This window comes from Polypterus senegalus, chromosome 14 (assembly GCF_016835505.1).
Source record: "Polypterus senegalus isolate Bchr_013 chromosome 14, ASM1683550v1, whole genome shotgun sequence".
Taxonomy (NCBI): Eukaryota; Metazoa; Chordata; class Cladistia; order Polypteriformes; family Polypteridae; genus Polypterus; species Polypterus senegalus.
This window is the reverse complement of record NC_053167.1, coordinates 105,880,355-105,902,185: the sequence shown is the minus strand read 5'-3', so window position 1 is coordinate 105,902,185 and position 21,831 is coordinate 105,880,355. Positions and strand designations below refer to the sequence as shown.

Here is a 21,831-nt window from a genome sequence, read left to right as displayed (position 1 = left end):
CCAAGATCCACAAGAACGACAAAAACAAAACAGAAATGAAACCTAATCTTAACAAGGGCAAAGAACCTGGCACAAGGTAACAGAGAAAATATGGACATGCCAGGTTGTTGGGAGACCAGTAATGCCCCTCTGAGCCAGCAGATAGCAGAAGACAGAGCATACCTGGAACAAAAACTGTTGTGATTGCAGCAGCATACAAATGGCAAAAAGGCGAGACATTCAAAAAGACCCACAACAAATTTTAATTGTCTTGTCCCAAATTAGGTTTGATCCCAGTGGACCCTGATCCTAAGAAACAGGAAGGCTTCTGGTCTGTCGAGACTTTTAAAGTTTAAAATTAACAAAAGACCCTCAAAATATATCTCATAAGAGGGAAAATTGTAAAACCGGAATCTCTTAATGAAAGGAGCATTTATTAACAACATAGCAAAGAATATCAACAAAGGAGGCAAAAAAGATTACCCTGATCCAACAAAAACAGTAAACGTAATCCAAGTACAGCCAAAAATATTCAAGAAACTATAAAATAAATGAAAATAAAATGAAGGTAACACTTACAAAGACAAATCTCTACTCCACCAAAGCACATTCAAACTAACTGCAAGGGACTGATTTCACATAATCCTTTATAGGGATGGGGCAGTCCCTCAACAGAAGTGGACAGGTAGCCCTGCGCTTTGGGAAAACCAATCAAATATACACAGGAGAACAGCAAAACACACATAGGTACTCAGTGATAACTAATCAGAATACAATTAACAAATAACAAATAATACATAAATAAAAAACATAAAAATGAACAGAACAAAATTATCAAAAACAATGGAAAGAAATGAATGATAATGAAAACAAAATAACAAAGACAGAAAAAAGAAAGTTAAACATAAGTGAGGGGAGGGATCCTGGCTTAACTATAACAAAAAGAGATGTGACACCCATTTGAGATGGCAGACAGTGGGGAAGCTATTATTGAGACCTGGAAATGTAAAGTCTGAGATGTGACCAGAAAAGCACAACAGCCACAAGAAAGCACTAAAATAATGGCTCCAGGATTTGCTAGACACACTCCTGAGCCTCTATGGTATTGTAGCATATGGCCCGGAAGTAATCCTGGTATGACAGTTTAAAGACCACTTCTTTCCACAGAGTGAAACATGGAATCATGTTTATACATTTAGATCCATAACAGGCACCATACAGTTAATAACAATTAATAAATGTTAAGTGATCTACAAAACATCAATGGGTTCCTGATTTTAAATGGACTCTTGCTACATATGTACATTAACACAGTTTTCATAATCTGTTACTGTCCTGCTAGGTAGCCAACCATACATTAAAGATTTCAGTTTTTTTGTACAGATTAGGAAAGTTTTTCAAAGCAGAAAGAACCCTTCCCAGAAGGAAATGGTGCATTGTCAAGAAATATCAGTAATTCACACAAATCAGTAAAGCACCATAAAGTGCCATTAAAGAACCATTACTTTTAAAAATGTAATTAGGATTATGTTTGGAAGGTGATTGGAGAAGGAAGAGAAATAAAGGCTTGAAATATGAGAAGTTTAAAGAGAAAGCTTAAGAGAGAGAAATAAAAAAGCTGAGTAGGAGCACAACACAGTGGTATTGGGAGAAGGAGAGTGATGCGCCAGTCCCTCCTGAAGGATGGGTAAAAGAGCTGTCTTCTAAGATGCAGTGGAAGTATCAACATTTAGCTTCTTTTCTGCTCAGCTGATTCCTTATATTCTTCCTAGCTGCACGTTTTTATGTGTGGTATACAAAACTCTTTATTTTTTCTGATTTTTTTCTTTGTCATTTGATTCTTGTATGAAAAGAACAATAGATAAATAGATATGAAACAGGCTCTCTCCTCTCTAGTCTGCTCTTTATGCTTTACAGTTTGTCTCGTATCTTTTGTTGCAGACTGGTCTTCTGCTGTCACTCAAACAACACTTTGCCATCTTTGAAGAACATTCAGTTAGGTCTCTAGGTCCAAATTGCAGGATTGCCCAAATCAATTAAATGATCAGTCTTCATTATTTTATAGTAATTGAAAGTGGAATTTAATGTACACACTTTGTAAATCATGTACTTCCAATATAAGACAGTATGCAAAGTTAACAGCAGTAGCCCAACCTCTTTTTAGGAAATCCATATACTTGCTGCATGCCACGTATTTGAAGGGTACTTCAGGTGTACATTTTGCTTCTAGTAAAGTCCAAGATGTTTTGAAACTGCTTGAGTCTCAGTAGTGCAGCACTTCTTGCCTGCCTCTTTAATGCAGTAAGCTAAAGTGTATTTAACTCAAGGCTATATTTATTTCCCATGCTGCATGTTTCAAATGAATTAGCCCATCTGAATAAGTTAGAAAACATCGTATTACAGTAAAGATAAATTATTCTTTTGAGTCAGTATGACAATTTTTTTTTTTTTGCTCTTAGCAAGTAACATTAAAACACTGTAATTATACAGTCCTAGTAATTATTATGAAGATCCTGGCTCTTGTAGTCTTATTACCTGTTATTATGTATAAGGCAAAAATTTTTCTTTATTTATATGTTGTTTATTTTTTCATTATGCTATGGTCATTATTTTAAAAATAAATCACTTTTAACAACAAGTGTACACATCTTCTGTTGTTGTTATCCGCATTCTGTTTTACAGCAATTTAACTGTCTTTCCATTCACTTTTATGGATCTACACACTTGTGTGACGTTTCTGTGATAATTAAAAGCTCTTACTTTTTATTCTGTCATTCCAAATGGAACAAACTACTAAACATACAGGAGCGCTAGAGATTTTATTAGAAGCTCTAAAGTAAATAACTTGTTAGCAAAGAGTTAATTTTATAAATGTGCCCTGAACATGTGCCATGAGGCAGAATTTTAAGATCGGCAAGCTTCCCGGTGACCACAAACTATAATGCCTGAACCCGAGCAGCATCACTTAATCACACGATTGGTCAGAAATGATCTGTGTTAATTTCTCATATGTCCTTTTCTTTGTGACAGGGAATGAGAACACCTTCATTGAGGAAAGTGACCTTCTATCATATGCAATTAAATTCTTCAACATGAATAAGTTAGTTCTAAAGCAATTTCAATTACTGGCAATTGAATGGATTTTTTTTCTGAAGCATTAGATGATTGTTCCAGTTGGTTCCTTATTAGGAAGCATTGTCTTTATTTTGAAGTATATTATTAAAATGAAAGCATTTATTCACAGCTTATTGCAATAATTGGCTGCTGTGATGGCACAGGCTCCTATCATTAGGCAGACTTAGTACAATAGAACTAAAAAAGATTATAGTTGATAGTTTTCTTTTCAGCGTGTGATCTAATGTCTAAAATGAGGGTGTTGACACCACAATGTGATAGGTTCTCATCTTGCTAATGTCTCATTTTGTAATAACAATTATTGTGCTAGTGGTGTTCTGATCTGATCTAAAGGAAACTTGTGGTCTCACTTGTCTGCCTTCAGAGAAAGGTATAATAGGATCTTACCCAGAAAAAAATAATAACATTACTAAGATGATGATATTTAATATACAGAGGCATTGGTGCTAATAGTAAGAAAAAAATATTAATGGCACCAGGTAGTGTTTTTTTGTAAAAAGCACTGTATGAAATCTATGCCAATTTATTGTACTTGTATACAGAATTCACCTAATTTCCAAAGCTAATGCATCCTTTAAAACTCTTTTAAGGTAACCCAAATTGTGACCCGACATTTGAGCGATAGACATATGAGCGCCGACAAAATAGCGCCGATTAAAATGCAGCGTCAAAATCGTGCCAACAAAATCGCAAAAGTTTCATTAAATATGAATTACTAGTTTAAAGCATATATAATAATGTTTATGTTAGAAGTCAATATTATGAGACGCGACATGCCATCAGCACGGCACGCAGATAGTCCTTAAGATCACGCCCTGCATATGTAGGAAGAATTGCAGCAAGACATCTTGATAGTTGAGCGTATTTAGACTTGCTGGCTGCCTGACTGCTGGTAATTCCGCTTTGTATACGACGCGTTATGCCAACCCTCGACTGCGCTATTTGTTCGCAGCATGCCATCAGCAGTTATAACAGTTATAACCTAGCACATAATGTGTACATAATGCACACGTACGCGTCCCACTCTCTTGGCCTCTCTCGCGATTTTGTCGTGGCAATTTTGTTGGCGCGCATTTGTTAAAAACCAGTTAGCGGGTTTGTCGGCGCTCATTTGTCCGTCGCGGTTTTGTCGGGGCGCATATGTCTATCACGCTTTTGTCGGTGAACCAACACAAATACCTAATTCAGTCATTTAAAAAATGAAGCATTACCTGCCTTCAAAAATTATCCCCCATTTTGGTTTAAATAACAATGAAACACATACAACAATGAGTTACGATTACTAAATTATTTTTGTCACCATCTTGTGTGCTTCCTTTTTATGGACACCACTGTTTTGATGTGTGTGTTTTTCCCATAGGTGTTACTGTTTTCTGTGTTAGTTAAAACTCAAGAACACAAGAAATTTGTCAAACAAGAGAAGAGGATTCACTCCATCAAACTTGTTTGTTTAGCTGATAGCTAATCTGTTCCAGTATCTCATCCAAATTCTTCTTACAGGTTCTCAGGGTTTCTGCTTCATCTGCATTACTCTGTAGTTAGTTCCAGATTCTCATGGCTTCCTGGCTTCAGTCCTTAATGCACTTTCCGTTAATTTCCACTGGTGGTATTGAGTATGTGATTCACCCTTAAGATGAAAGAATTTGGCGGGGTCCACTTTATCAATACCTTGGAGAATTTTAAAGACATGGATTAGGACTGGACATAGTCTGCTTTACTTAAGACTAAATAGGTTTAATTCTATGAGTCTGTCAGAGTAGAACATGTTCTAACGTTCTGGGATGCAATTGTTTGCTCTCCTCCGCACAGCTTCAAGTGGTGCCATGTCTTTATTGCACTGTAGTGACCAGAACTACACACAATACTTCAGTTGCAATCTCACTTGTGCATTATATTGTCTGAGCATAACATCCTTCAATTAATATTGAATAGTTTTTATGTCAGTTTGTCACGAGCTTTGCTGTTTTGAGTAACTAGTCATTACGATGCTACACGGTTGTTGAGCGAATGATGAATACCACGTGACCCATAATATCATGTCAGTCTTGTTGTAAAATAGTCATTTGGTTAGTGTTCAAATGCTGTAGTAATATTAACAAAAGACTGTGAAAAGCTTTTTTTGCTTTTCAGCACTTTTCTTGTTAGTAAATATCTGTGTGCGTTTCAAATTGTGTTTATAACTTTGAATTTACAAGAATCACTTTTAACATGACTATTAACTTCTCTTAAGCATCTTACTCTGTTTAGAACTCGGCTGCAACAAACCATCTGAATAGCCCTCAAGTTGAATACAAGTGGTCTGTTATGATCATATGTAAAATCAATGTATGACAGTGTATAATGGAATTGTTTCTCTCTTCTATGATTAATGCAATTACAGGCTGAATAGCTTTAATACATGAGTAGGCTGGGGTCTAAACAAGCAGCCGTGTGATTTACAGTGCACCATACGACTTACAATATCAAATAATCATTTAGGCTGGGTGCAAAGATATAAATGGGAACACTTTTTTTTGATACTTGAGGCACATTCTAGATTGCAAGACCTTAGTGAAAAATCTTCGCTGCAGTGTAATTGTGTTTCATCGTCTATGACTTGCACTTGTTTTATTACTTCTATTCCCTCTAGAGAGTTTTTTATGTTTTTCTGTAAACTATGTTAGAGTGAGTGATATCAATAGAAGCTTAATTATAGCAGACTCAGAAGCCTTTGTCAGATAGCATCAATCATATCATCATTTCATTCATCCAGGAGAGATCAGACTATCACTGAAAGTTTGTGTCCTGCCAAGGTTATACGGCTGCAGCTTGTTTCTTCCTTAGTTCGCTTTTAATCAACAAATGATTTTGATAAATATGTTGGTGGTCATAACCACTGCAGCCATTTTAGATTTTGAACATTCTGTCTTAAACAGTAACTGTAGTGTAACAATGTTACTTTACTCTTTTAGGGTCTTCCAGGCCCCCCTGGTGAAAAAGGAGAAAATGGAGATGTTGGACCAATGGTAAGTTTGCTGGTATTCTGTGTATTTTGTTAGCACATTCCACCTAGATCTGTGAATGTGTTTCGCAACCTACTTTGTTTTACTGCCTGAATGTTGAAATATGTATATTTTGATTCATTTGCATCTCTGAATTGGTCCTGTGTAAATAAGTGTGTGTGTGTGTGCGTGATGGACTGGCGTACTGTCTAATTTCTAATTTTTATAAATTATATTCAGAGAAAGCTTCACAACAACATATTTACATTGATAACATAATGACAATTAAAATAATAAAAATAATTTTCTATTATAAATACAATATTTATTTAACATTTTCTGAAGACACTGGCAAAACAATATACTCCTGCATTAAAATATTAGCTTTGGAACAAAATGTTACACTGTTCAGAGGATACAATTTTAGTCATGTAAGCGTAAATATTTATTTTTTATTTATTTTATTATTTTATATGAGGAATTGATAAACAAATAAAGTTTCTCAGCAGGCAATAAAAGGACAAACAGGTGGGCTTTTGTAAGCTGTTATAAGCAAAAAGATGTTTTAATCAAATGTAGCATGTACATTGTAGATGCTACTGTATATAACTTTGTTTTACTTATTTTTAACAGGGTCCACCTGGTCCCCCAGGTCCTAGAGGTCCTCAGGGTCCCAACGGAGCAGATGTAAGAGAATTTAATTTCCAATATGCTGTTTATTTGACTCAATAGTCAATTGTCTAAAGCCCTAAACCGTCTTATTGCTCTCATGCCCTTTTCTGACAGGGTCCTCAAGGTCCTCCTGGTGCTATAGGCTCTGTGGGAGCAGTCGGTGAAAAGGTAAGCCCACGTATTGTTTTACAAAGCCTACTATTTTTCTCATTTTGTTCAGATTTGAAATGTAATGAATTCTCTCACCAGTTTACATAAAATGTATCCAAGATCTAGGTAACAAATTCCAGAAACATCTGTGTTTCCCACTCTCCTATTCGTATTCTAAGTCATGAACATGCAGAGAATACAGTATCAACATATGAGACAGATGTTATCAGTAGTATAATATATATAATTTATGTTTGTATGTGAGGTGTATAACTTTTCAAAAGCTTGTAATGCTTTTTGACAGACTTGATGTCCTTTGCCCATTACTAATTGTATCTGCGATTTTTGAGCATTTTAGACAAAAACTGTCTGAAAGGACTTTTCCCATTGTAACATTCTGTTCATTTATTGGTTTATAAATGCATTGTGTCTTTAAGGACACAAAGAACTTGATAATAGATGGACCAGTAAATTAATTTATCCCAATATTTATGAGATAAATGGAGAAGACAAAATGATGTCTGACAAACATCAGTACTATATTTTTCTCAGTTTCATACTCTTTTTTTGTCACATTCTAGAAATGAATAGAACCTTTCAAAGAATGGTTCCATATATTGTTTAGTATCCTGTGATAATACACATGACTTATTATTAATAAACTGTGTTTTGTCCTTTGATAACACACACAACTTATTATTATTAAAAAGCTAAAATGTAATCTTAAATTACTATTATTGATAGTAAATAGAACACATGCTTTATTATTATTGTTATTAATTCTGAACAATTAAAATATGAATGTAAATGTATTTATGCTAATGTCAATCAATTCTGGATCTAATTAGCAGTTAAAGCCATAATAATTTTGTTGGCTCAAAATATCAGTGTTCCATACACCAAATGTAAAACAAACGATAACAGAAACAAACACACACACAGAGTTGTGGACGTTGCCCGGACACAGACAGGCAGACATGTTGTTTTTCAACCACCACACGTTTATTTACAATGTCTCTTTACAATATTCAGTGCACACACAAACCCCACAAAGTCCTGGCCACACAACACCTTTCTTCGGGCCGCCTCCACACTCTCCTCTGCTTGCTTTGTCCTTCTTCCACCCGACTCCAACCTCAAATGAAAGGGAGGCGGCCCCTTTTATCCACACCCGGATGTGCTCCAGGTGCTCCCCAGCAATCTCCCACTGACACGCCCCAGTGTGGCGGAAGTGCCGGCTGTTCTCCCGGAAGCTCTCCGGGTGTCCCTGCTTCTCTTCCCCCCCCAGCACATCCTGGTGTGGCGGAAGTGCTGAGGTCCAGGGTTCCCAAGGCAATGGGGCGCCCCCTGACGGTGACCATGGGCCCCTACAGGGTTGGGCTTCCAAGCCCTCTGCCCGTGGCCCCACGTGATACAGGGCAGGCGTAGACCCTCTTCCGGTCCTTCTGGCGTCCTGGCGGTCGCGCCCTGGCATCCCTGACAGAGTATATAAAATCCAACATTCTTATAATATTTTGGACCTGATATTGACTACCCACTATCTCAAAGGTGATCTGGGAGAGTAAAGTAAATTCTGCCTTATGCTGGCCACAGCACAAATTTAAGCTAAAGTACTTTCTTTCTCACAGTCTGCAGAATATTTTCTTCATCTAATTAAATTTGAAAGAAATACAATTTACAAAGATGTTAAAGGAACTCCTAAATCTCATTGAGCAAAAATTTGACACAGGCCTTTGTATTAGAATAATTAGAATCAATAAATTAGAAAGCAAGTAGATATTTGCCAGTCATGGTGTTCAAAGTACCTTTGATCAATAGGGGGAAAAAAAACAAAAGCAAGCTTAAATAGTTGGATTTGAAATATCAAAATATACTAAGCTGTCAGCTTTCTCGCTATCCACGCTCAGTTCTTATCATACTCCCCAATGTACCTCGGATAACTGCAGCACAAGATCCTTGAGGCAACAAGTCAGGTCCAATATGTGCTGTGTGTGGAAAGAGAAGAAAACACTGCTGATTAAATAGTATATGTAAGCAATTGCTTAAAAATTATTTTTTAATGCCATTTTTTAACTGATCAACATTATAAAATAGCTTTTGAGCAAATGAGAAAAGTTTTAAGACACAGGTTATGTGAGTTCAAGAAGCAGAGAAGTGTGGCCATTGGCACTGTTGCTTCCTGAATATAACCTCTTGGGTTCAAATCAATCTCACACCAGGATGCTGTCCATGTGCAGTCTACACCTTCTCCCTGTGTCTGTGTGCGTTTATCTGCAGATAATGCAGTTTTCCACCCACACCCCCAGCACATGCAGGTTAGGTTCATTGGCGTTTCCAAATTGGCCTCAGAATGGGTGCAGATGTGTGTGTCAATGGGTGTATGAGTGGGCCCTGTGATAGACCCAGCTCCAGTGAACCTGCCTTGGATTGAGCAGGTTTAGAAATGAAAGATTTGGGCAATGTTAACTTGTGTTGAACTCCCTCTTAACATGGTACTGTATACTATTCATTCAATTCATCAAAACATCTAGTGTACAATCTTAATCCTGCAACTGATGGTAGTGGCCTATGCTTACTGAAAGATTACTCATTGATGTTAACCGCTGTGATAACATTCAGTGTTTTCTCCATCAGCTGGACCACAGTTTACCTTTCTCCTTGAGCTGGGGCTGTTTGATATTTTTTAGCCAGTTTTTGAAAATTATTTCTGAGAACTGTGGACAATTTCTCAATGTGACAAATGCTTAATTAGCATAACTTCACACTGAGTTATTTTTAACAATACTCAGCTACTTTGCATAAATGAATGCCTCGTTTCTTGCAAAATGCCAAACCCACACTCAGGTAGTCACTATTCCATAAACATGGCTGCAACAGGCGCTTCAGTATACAGAAAAAAAAATCTTTGGAACAAGTATGCTAAAAGGACAGACAAACTAGTCAGTTGTGAGGTACCCTTAAACACTGTAAAGTCACCTTTTCTGAGCGACACAGGTTTTTTGATATTTTTTCAGGAGATATTGATATCTTTCATCTTTGACAATCTGGCAACCTTTGTGATATTAACAATTTATCAGAGTAATGTTTGCAGTGCCTTTGTGATATTAACAATTTAACAGAGTAATGTTTGCAGTAGTACAAAGCTGAATAATTTACCTGGCACAACCAACACATTAATCATATATCCATCTTAAAACCAACTAAAATAACAATATGAAAATACTGGAGGGACAAAACCTTACTGTAAATACCACAGTGAATCCCCAAATCTTTCTGAAAAATAGACTGAAATTTAAAAAAATGAAAGTAGAAGAAATGTTGAAGTGAGGTGGCAGCAGCAGCAGCTTTTGAGTTCCGCAGATGTTTACTTTGAAAAAGCGTATGCCAGTCCTCTTCCTCCTGCCATTGAAATAGCAGGCTTCTCTCATCTTTCAGGAAATTCAAAATGCCTCTCAATTGAATTTTTGGAAGTGCTTGATTAACCTTTAAATATCACATTAGCACATCCTCAAGTGATGGTCCTGGATCAAGCAAACTTTACCAATTTCTTACTAATTAGCCCTGGGCACTTGAATATGCATTTACTTTAGCTCCTTTTATTTTTAAGTTATATGCAAAACAAGAAATGGAGAACAGTGTTTATAATGGGTATTCATAATATAAAAAACTATAATATAATAACAAAAAGTAATTCTACTTAATTTAATCATGTGATAAAGGAAAGTTATGTTCAGATTCTGATGTTTGAGGCATTCTTCAATTTAGGGTATTTCCATATTAATCTGTCTCTCCTTATCCAATACTAACTGTACATGGGAAGCACTCTTAGTACTTTTGAGTTTAAAGGTTGCACACTCTGTATGATATAGAGTGCTGTAATATTTGTCAGGTGTGGATTTCCATTTTAACTTTACATTTATACATTATTTTCCTGGCCTCCTACGAGTCCACAATTTTATAAGGGATCCCAGATGGATAAAAAACAAGCAGATGTGCTACACTACTTGGAAGCAGCAGTTTCATTTACTAAGGGTTATCTAGAAGTATACGGTTTGAATGTTTTGTTAAATGCATCACTGAGAAAATTAATTGTTAAGCTCTGTATTCTTTACAATAAGTGGAATAATGCAGTTCAATGATGGTGAAGTATTTCCTGGTGAGTATTAATTGTGTGGAGCCATACTCTATAGCTCATCATTAAAAGAAGCCATTATAAGAGTATAATATGAGGGACGTTCAAAACGTTTTTGCACTTTTTTTAACTCTCTTTATTAAGAATTTCAAAAAGAAATTACATCGCTTTTCTACATAGTCACCTACATTTGCGATGCAATCTTCCCAGTCACATGACACTCTCAGACATGACCAATTACTACTCCTCCCACTTTCACCGTTTCCAACCAAAATATAAAAGTGCATAAACTTTTCGAACGTCCCTCATATTAAAGTTATATGTTACAAATCAATTAGGAGGATTTACATAATATGTGTTTTTATTGCATTAGGTCTACCGGTAAAAGATTTATGAATTGCTTTCAACAAATGTGGAACACAAGTTGAACTATTTGTTGCATTTATGAAACTTTCTTTCTTTCTTTGTCTATGTAGGGTGAACCTGGTGAAGCAGGAAACCCAGGACCTCCAGGAGAATCTGGCACTGGAGTAAGTACAGATAACTTACAATGTTAAATAGAGCTAAATAAAGAGTAACTTGTCCACTTCCTAGAAATTCAGCCATGGCACAGGTGTACAGTTTGATATTTCTAATAACTGGTTATTATTTTATAATAGTAAAGTGCTGTAAAAATCATCTCGCAACAAGAAACCCAAAGGTATCATAATTAGAGGTTTTGTTTGCCTGTACACAAAGCCACTTATTGCTGTCTTGTTATAAAAATCACTTGAAGAAAAGGGATAATTTATTTGTTTAATGAAAAAGATAACTAGGTAGCGTCTGCTAGGCTGGGCCCAACATCCACCGTTTACATTTTAACGGTATTTATTCCCAGGCTTTCAGATTTTTTTTATTGTATTGCAACTAATTTATTTTAATGTAGAGTTCAGCAATACTCCTAACAATTGTTAAACTTCAGGTTCATTTCAAAAAATAAAATTAAAGGAAAAAACGGGTAATATGCAAATAGAGAAGATATTGTAATATTATAGTGTTTAGTTAAACTCTGGCTACCCTGCTGCTGTGAATGAATGGATGCAATATTTGTAATCCAGTGCTCAATAGTATGCTCAATAGTAATTAATCTAACATTAACTAGTTGAAAATTTCTCTGTAAATCTAATAACTGTAGTTAAATATTTTTTTTTATGCTGAATTCATTAAATATATTCTCATATCCTTCATTGATAGCCAGTGCATAATAAATTTAAGATTTCTTTTTAAAGCTAATTTTGGACTGACAGTGCAATTTTAAATGAAAGTGTAGCTGACACTGAAGTGTTCAACATTTTCAGAACAAATTAAACACCATTAAAAGCGAGTATAAATAAACAGTGCAATGTGTGATGCAGTACTAATGAGACATATGTAATGACATTTCAGGCATTACACTATTTAGCAAAGAACCAAATAAAAATTCCTATAGGAATAAAAGAAGTCTTTTTACATCTGAGGCCAAATCATTTTTCTCTCTTCCAGACATTATCTAAGACACTCGTATGGCAGACCTTCATTGTATACTTCTGGGATTGTCTGTGGCTACCCTTAATTTTGTATTGGAATAAATAAATATGGAAAATATATGAATGAATACTGTAGTTCATAGTGAAACAATACCCTCAAACATACTGTATATATATATACAGTATATATAACTAAAGGGATTTCCTAATTTTTCTACTATATTCCCAAACCCCTGATAATCAAATGATTTTAAAAACATGTTACAGTGTTGTAAATCACTTTCTGCCATTACTGAGTTTGTGGGGAAGGCAGGGTTCAGAAAGCTATTCACAGCCAGGACTAAAAGGTAGCGGCGTGAGAGTGCTTCACTTGCAGTATGGAGTTAAATAAGAACATAAGAAATTTCTCAAACAAGAGAGACCATTCAGTCCATCAGGCCCATTTGTTTAGCCAATACCTAAGCTGTTCACATATCTCATCCAGATAATTCCTAAATGTTGTCATGTCCAAGTAGTTTATTCCAGATTCCCACAAATCTTTGTTTTAATTAGCAGCAGAAGGAAGAATAGTGCATCCTTTAAACCTGGTGATTTTGAGAAAGAGGGATGAGTCTTTTACAGGAAACAAATACATTGGACCCTCACACAAGTATTAGAGCTTACAAGCATGGGGCATCACCACAGTGATGATGGCAATTGCCAGTACCACTGAATGGACTCAGTATGAGGAAAATGTGAGGCTAGCCACTTTTTGCTGCTAGTTCATATGTGCTGTTTGTTGTTTGTGGTCTGTAAAAACAGGAAAGTGAAGTAATCAGCCTGTTAGGCTCTTAAGGTATGATGCTGCTCTTTACTGTTTAATTAACAAGTTCATATTTCGGATGGATGCACACTTTAAACTGAATTAGTGTTTAGGGGAAATGGATCAGAGCAGAGCTACAGTAGTTTTTCATACACAACGCCCAAGTGTATGTTTTGCATGATGCTGTTCTGAAGTACAGTATATATAAGGTGGAATTGCTTTTATTTGCAGAAATATGCAGATCCTAAATGATATCATTCTTCATGCTTAATCTATTGTATGTTTTATAGTACCAATATACTCCTAATTCATGATAAACTCCAATGGAGTTCTCGTTATTTATAAAATCTTTGTTGAATTATGATTACTACAAATAATTTATAAAGCCATTCATTGATTATATAGCATTATTAGACAATTTAAACATATATTTATTTAAAACTTGATATTTAGTGTTATCAAAGTGCTCTATTAGAATGATGCCATAGTGGTTGAATGTGCAAGAAAATCCTTTACTGTGGTTGGCATTCTTTATTCCTTAACTGCTAGAATAAGCTCTGGGTGTCATAAGTCCTGCTGAAAATTGCAGTTACTGAAATAGGTAGATAACTAAAAAATCCAAAATAAAAAATGATATTTCAGTGTGTTTGAAAATATTTTCTTTTTGTGCTTGGGTATCAATGTGATACTCAACGATAAAAAATGTTTGATTTGTCCATCAATCCATCCACGAGTTTTGTGAGCCTATACAATATTAACATTATAACGACTTTAGAATCATGGGTAACATAGACACCTATTAAATACATTAATATGGAAAAAATCAATATTCAACATTCTATAAAATGGATAGGCACTCTTCACTTTTGTGATGGAACTATATACTGTATATATATATATATATATATTTTTATTTTTATTTTATAACATTATAGAGCAAGATCACTGAGTTCACACCCTATTATTGTCACTACCTGCTTGTAGACATACTATATATATATATATACTATATATATATATATTTATGAAAAACCATTTTTATTTAAATAAACACATTTCAATATGTGTCCGCCCCTGCTAGCTGGAGTTATGCTTGTAATGGCGTTGGTGATATGTTCCCTAAGATTATTTATGTTTTGTATCTTTTCCTGATACACCATGGCCTTCAAATGCCCCCCAAAATAAAAATCAAGTGGGGTGAGATCTGGGGATCTGGGAGGCCACTCCACAGGACCACGTCAACCAATCCAAGCATCCGCAAATTGCTGATCTAACCACTGATGCACGTGAATACCATTATTTTCCTATGTATGGAAACTTATGGCCCACCCTTTATATATCTATATATACTGTATATATATAAATCAAAGGAAGTAATCTCCTGTACTTTCTGTATTTCTTAAGAACTGATATTTTAATGTAAACTTGCTTTATATTTGCTGCATATAGGGTCCTAAAGGTGAAAGAGGAGAGAAGGGTGAAGCAGGACCACCTGGGGCTGCTGGACCTCCTGGTCCCAAAGGTCCTCCTGGAGATGATGGTCCCAAGGGTAATCCTGTAAGTAGCTGATGTATAAATGATTGGAGTTGTAGGTTGTTTGGAACAATGTGTTTAAATCATAACTGAAATATTGTCATTCTTTCACAGGGTCCTGTTGGTTTCCCTGGAGATCCCGGTCCCCCTGGTGAGCCTGGCCCAGCTGTAAGTACAGTCCCGTTCAAATGACCATAATTATTATATGGATTAACATTGAAACTGTCAGTTAAAGCTGAGAATACACAAGATCAGACTCTATTCTACTCGTACGTGTTTGTGTTGTGCCACCTAAAGATGTAATGAAAACCAAAGCAAAAATGCATATTTTCTAGTAACTTTTTAATTAATCTGTTGAACTGATATTTTAGGGTCAAGACGGCAGTGCTGGAGAAAAGGGAGAAGATGGTGAAGCTGGTCAACCAGTAAGTTGTGTGATTTTCTCTCTTAATTGATTGCCAATTGCAGATAATTGTCTCAATTTTAAGGCATTTTCTCTTTCCTTTACCCTTTTTGTCAAATTAAACTCTCATACCATGCATAAGGCAGTGAAAGATGGCAATAATGATCACCCCACCCCAATATCAAATAGTTAAATTCAGGTACACAAAAATGTTTATTATAGAATAAAGAATGTTATGGTATGAATCATGTGTTTTATTATCAAAGATAGTTCTTCATTTATGATCATGACGTGCTTCTTACTTCATACATTTTTGTATGAGTGTTAAGCTTAAAAGCCTGCAATAACCTCATAAAGATGGATGCTAATAAATCCTCTATAATCAAATGCTTAATTTATCCCATACATGACTGCATGACTTGAAATTTTGTGTATCAGGATTTTTATTTCTAAGGAGAAAGCAGTCAACTCTAATGTGCTACTGACCACATATTTCAAAAAGAAACAAGAAACAGTGTTAACTGCACTCATAACTACTAGGATAGCATCTGTCATTGTCTCTGAATAATGAGATGAGCCAATGAATGACTTGGGGTAAGGTTATAGATTTAGGCTTGCTGCCTTTAATATATAACATTATTAAAAATGTTTTCTATAAATATATTAAGGCATTTTAATAGAGCTAGAAGTAATTTCCCCATATAGAGCACGATTATTGAGTGCACACCCCATTATTGTCACTGCCTGCTTGTAGACTCAGAATGTCTTGTATCCCAAAATTTAGATACAAAGTCCTGATTTTAGTGGACCTTTTGGAAGAAGTAACCCCCCAACATCCCTCCATACAGGTTCAGTTCATTCCTTAAAATGTTAAAGGTGAAAATGATTTTGGCAATAATTTCTCCTAATTTCACTCTTATATAAGCTTCATCCCATAATTTCCCATTATTTACTTTAAGTAATATTTAGATTGTTTTGTCTTATATAGTGTTTTATATATTGTATATAATGAACAGTAATATACACATCTGCGTGTTTTTTTGTAGTTTAATTTTTGTAGAGATTATCTGTACACTCTATTATAATACAGTATAGTGTGCATCGTTTAGGTCAGTAGTGCTACATAAACGTTAGTTTAGACAAGGATATTGATGTCCTTTTTGGTCATATCCATCTTACAACATTCACTTCTTAAAAAAGCTGATACACAGTAGTACATTTTGTTTTTTTCAGGTGACATCAGAGTTGTTAAGAATGTCAATATGTGACCTACGTTCCATAATTTATTTCGGAATTTCTAAAAAGCTGAAGTTGCACACATTTTCAACAGAACAAAAATGTGACATGAATGAAATTTGTTAGATGAACCCTGCTTGGTAGCCTTCAGATGTACATGGTTCTACCTTTTTCACTTTTATCCTTTTTCAAAAGACTTCAATTGTATAAAGCTGATCAATCTTAAATAGATATACATTTTTAACCACCTAAATCATTTCTTTCCATTTCTTTAGGGTCCTCCAGGTCCATCTGGTGAAGCTGGCCCCCCAGGCCCTCCTGGAAAGAGAGTGAGTAGATGTGCTGATTTATTTATCTACACAGATTTCTTTAGGTGGTGGACTGGGATGGTGTACATTGAGTTGAATTTGAGGATTATAGTTTATTGTCAAAATGAGGATAAAACTCAGACTACTAAGGAACATCTTCTTGACCTGTTAAGTTATGCCCCTGTGTTATTTTCGTTTTTCACAGACGAAAGCCAAAGTATGTCCATATTTTCATGAAACAGAAAAAGCAGACTTTTTGGAAATGCCCCAAATATTAGGGTAGCTGGCCCATTTCAATATGAGATCTGTGTCTTGTACACTATGTAGGAAAACATTGATAGGGTCATCTGGGCAATACTGTCACATGTAAGGAGTACAGTGAACTCTTACTTGCATGGTCTAATCAACATGCAACATGAAGCCATTCCCTGGTGATGTGAGTATTACTACCTAAAGAAATCCAGAAGATTTCAAATCCCCTAGTTCCTGGATTACAGTACAAAACACATCTAGGCAACAATCAAATTCTGAAAGAAAGTTCTATGATGCAGTCAGGGCCAGATCTGCCATCCGGGAGACTTGGGTGCACATGTTGAAGCTGATGTAAATAAAATCTAACTTACTTTAAAGACGGTGCTAGGATTCCTGTTTCTCCAGTTCAAAGATTTTCTTTTTTTTTTGGGGAGTTTTAAATTTTGTACCTTAATGCCTGCTGGAAGCTCATACGTTGCCATAGAAACACATTGAGGAAATATAGAAGAGAGCCGATGTTTTCAAAAGCTTTCATCCATCTACTGTATAAAAAAGATATTTTGTATTATTTTTAAGTTTTTCAGGCTGCAGTAATGGCAAGACAGTGAATCATTTTCATGTCTTTTGTTAGGTCCTATACATAGGAGTGCGCTCTAATTTAACAAAAAAGTAGGCTTTTAGTGCCAGGCTCCTTTATTACATGAAAACTGAAATTAAATGGGATTAAATATAATTAGGGTTTAGTATAGTAATCTTCCACAAAAGAGCAATGGTTTCCAATGATACAAACCAACCCTTCTCCACACCAGTCCTTGCACTTATAATCACAGAGGTGGAGAGATGTAAGAAGGCTAAGGAAAGAAATGATTATTCTTTCTTGCAACATTTGTGTTCCTAGAGTACTGACACCAACAAGTTGATGTTATCTTCCGGAGATTCAAGGAGTGTCTAATGAGGAACAGTGCGCTTTATCATATCATCCATAAAGCCATTTAATCCATACTCTGTCAAAAATTTATTTTATGTTTCAGACCATCTGGTGTCACAGACTATGTCCCTAAATAACAGCTTTCCAGTGTTTTAGACTTCTTTAAAATGCCTACAACTTACTCAACTGCACTATGTTATATTTATAACTGATGTAACCATCAAATCAATCTGTAAAGCCTATATAGCTCACGCCAAAACATACCTGATGAAATATATATTATCTAAATCTGGGGTGTCCAAGTCCAATCCTGGAGGGCTACATGGTTTTCTTAATCAGTGACCAGTTTATGCACCTAAATAATTTCTTTTGCCCAAATTTTAATTGACATGTTACTTAATTCTCAGATCCATCAATAGTTTCTTTTTTCCTTAATCAGCCATTAAACAATAATGAGAAACAAAATGAGTTGACACGTGACCAACTAATCATACAATATCTGAGAATAAAGAAAGGTGAAGGTCTCCACAGTGATAATCTGTTCAGGTCTATGAAAATTTGATGTTGCTTTTAGAAAAAAGGAAATCAACAGTTTTGGAAATGTCTGTGGTGAGAAAATGAGAGCGCCAATAAGCCATGGAATTAAATAACAGGTTTAATTAACAAGAAGAATCGACTTCTAATTAAGGACCTGATTATAGTGAAATTGGTGTGAGGCCTCAGCTTAGTTGGTCATCTGTTGGCTTACTTAGTATCTCATTTTTGTTTGGTTGCCATTTAAGGAGAAAAGAATAATTTCAGAAGATCGAGTCATAAAAAAGAAGTCAATTAAGACTGATTATGAAAGTTGAAGGAAAGAAAACCGGCAGCCTCTGAGGCTCTTCAGGATTAGAGTTGGATGCCCCAGTCTAAATGTTGTGTCTCTAACTTTATTTTTTTTTCTTTATCATGGTAATAACCTTTAACTAATTTGTCAATACCAAAGACCTGCATGTGCAGTTAATTGAGGACTCTGAATTGGACCCGTGGTAGTAATTATGGGTAGATTTGAGGATCCCCTGTGATGGACTGCCACTCACTCAACATGGTTCTTGCCTTGCACTCAGTGTTTCTTTGACAGGCTTTAGTTCTGTGACCCTAAACTGGTTTCTGGTTCAAAACCAGATGGATAGATGGAAACTGAAATATTTATACAGAAAGCAGTAGGTTAAAATAAGCTGCTGTAGCACTATTCATGTCCTGCTTTGAATGTAAGGCAAGGTAACTGAATTGCAAAAAAAGTATTTCTATTATTATTTTTCTTTAATACAATAAACCACATCATTAAATAAGCGTCAGTTCCATTAAGCAAATAGCTTTAGATTGCTCTTTTAAATGCTCCAGTTCAGAGGATATTTAATTGACTTTGCCCATTTTGAAAGAGCTGGCAATACCAATTTGTGGTCCCTCTGTAATGCCTTGAATAATAATCATACTGAGTGCATATTATATTTCACATTTAGAACTTTGAAGCTATTTATATGTTGTGCAGAAAAATCAAGACATTGTTGGTGGTCCCTTTTAGCAAGCGAAATAGTATTTATGGAGCTCTGCAGGACTGCACCAGTCAAGATATGCAGTGGCATATATGGTTGATCTAAGTGTTAAGCAAAAGTCAAATTTTTAAGCATTAGAAGGTTTTTGTACTAAAAATATATAAAAAAATAACAATGACACCTACAACTCAGTTTCTTTCGTCAATTGCAATGGTATACATGGCTTGATTTCTTGGTACGCCTTAAACTCCTTGTTCAAACCTGATGTGCTGTTTCATCCATCCCCTAATGTTGATTGGTTTGAACAGAACTCATTATCAGAGATGCAACATAAATTGCATAAATAAGCTGATCGTTGAGCTAGTGCTGCTGCAGAGTTCAGCAGGTTTAAAAGGTGAAATACAGCGCATATAAAAAGTATTCACCCCCTTGGTAGTTTTGATATTATTTAACATTGAGTCAGTGGACTTGATTTGGCCTTTTTCACACTGATCAATAGAGCAAAACTCTTTAATGTCCAAGTGAAATGAGATCTCTGCAAAGTGGCGTAAATGTATCACAAATATAAAACACAACATAAGGATAATTCACCCACTTCAAGTAACTATTTAGCATATGCACCTTTGGCAGCCGTAACAGGCTTGTGTCTGTATGGTCAGGCCTCCCTCTTTCAGCTTTGCACATCTGAATACTGCACTTTTCCCTAATTCTCCTTTGCAAAATTGCTTAGGTGTCAGGTTGTATGGGGATGGTAAGTCAACAAGTCCAGCTACAAATTCTCAATTGGACTGAGATCTGGACTCTGACTCGGCCACTCCAGAACATTGACATTGTTGTTTTTAAGCCATTTCTTTGTAGCTTTGTCTTTATGCTTGAGGTTGTTGTCTTGCTGGAAAACCTATCTTCTCCCAAGGTGCAGGATTCTCGCTGACTGCCTCAGGTTTTCCTCCAGGATTTTACTACGTTTGTCTGCATTCATTTTACCCTGTACCATCCCAAGTCTTCCAGGGTTGACTGTGCCTTGCTTCGTGGTGTTCGATGTGTTTTTAATAATGCGCAGAGTTAGGCTTTTGCCAGGCATGCTGCTTTGTCTGATGGGCAAAAAGTTCAGTTTTGGTCTCATCAGAACATGGAATCTTTTTATAGTCGATTTCAGAGTCTCCCTTGTGCTTTCTGGCAAACTCTTGTGTGTTGTTTTTTAGCAATGGCTTTCTCTTTGCCACTTTAAGCTGAAACACACAAAGCACCCATAAACAGTTGATGTCTGCACAGTCTCTCCAGTCTCATACAATGTAACCTGTAACTCATAGTTCTCATAGGTGTCTTGGTGGCCTACCTGACTTGTCATCTTCTTGTATGGTTGCTCAGTCTTTTTGAACAGCCTGATCAAAGCAGATTTCCATTTTTTATCTCTTAATGACGGTTATAACTGGATTCTAAAGGATATTCTGTGACTTGTATATTTTCTTATCCATATCCCATAACTTGTGCTTTCAGGCACCTTTGCACCGAGTTGCTTGGAGTGTTCTTCATTTTTGTAGGTTAGACCACCATACTGACTCACATCAGGTTGGACCTTCCTGATAAGGTGTATTTTACACAACAGTCAACTGAAACCTCAGACAGATGAACTCCATTGAACTACCACTTTGATTTCTAAAACAGATTGACTGCACCAGAGATGATTTACATATATCATATTAAAGGGAAGAATATTTATGAGATCAATTATTTTGTGATTTATAGTCGTAATTAATGTAGACCACTTTACAGAGATCTGTTTTCATTTTGACATAAAAGAGTATTTTTCTGCTCATTTATCTCAAAGAAACCAAATTAAATCCATTGTGATTTGGTGATTGGCGACTCTAAATTGGCCTGGTGTGGATTGGTTCCTTCCATGAAACAAGTGCTACCACAGTTTGGTATTGAAACTTGATGACCATGTAACAGAATGAGGAAAATGACAGAATTAATAAATGTTTGTCAGCTTAACTTATATAAAATAAGGCAAAACAATTATTTTTTCAACTTAGACTGTCTGCAGTGGGCTGGTGCCCTGCCCGGGGTTTGTTTCCTGCCTTGATCCCTGTGTTGGCTGGGATTGGCTCCAGCAGACCCCCGTGACCCTTTAGTTAGGATATAGCAGGTTGGATAATGGATGAATAGACTGTAGCATTATTAGCATTTTGTATCACTGTTTATCTATAATAAGTTAATTATGTTATATGAATGTATGTGTGGCGCATAGTTAGTTATTTGTATTTGTAAAACCAAGCC

General features: G+C 35.7%; 1 protein-coding gene across 3 annotated transcripts in view; it reads left to right on the top strand.

The window, feature by feature from the left end:
• The window catches only part of LOC120515258 (collagen alpha-1(XI) chain-like), a 286,385-nt gene that overhangs the window by 223,391 nt on the left and 41,163 nt on the right, over window positions 1-21,831 (top strand). For all 3 annotated transcript variants that reach the window (XM_039736095.1, XM_039736093.1, XM_039736094.1), the window contains 8 exons: window positions 6,066-6,119; window positions 6,729-6,782; window positions 6,882-6,935; window positions 11,526-11,579; window positions 14,806-14,913; window positions 15,004-15,057; window positions 15,261-15,314; window positions 16,804-16,857. In XM_039736095.1, the coding sequence (XP_039592029.1) occupies window positions 6,066-6,119; window positions 6,729-6,782; window positions 6,882-6,935; window positions 11,526-11,579; window positions 14,806-14,913; window positions 15,004-15,057; window positions 15,261-15,314; window positions 16,804-16,857 (486 nt within the window). The remainder of the gene's footprint in view (window positions 1-6,065; window positions 6,120-6,728; window positions 6,783-6,881; window positions 6,936-11,525; window positions 11,580-14,805; window positions 14,914-15,003; window positions 15,058-15,260; window positions 15,315-16,803; window positions 16,858-21,831) is intronic.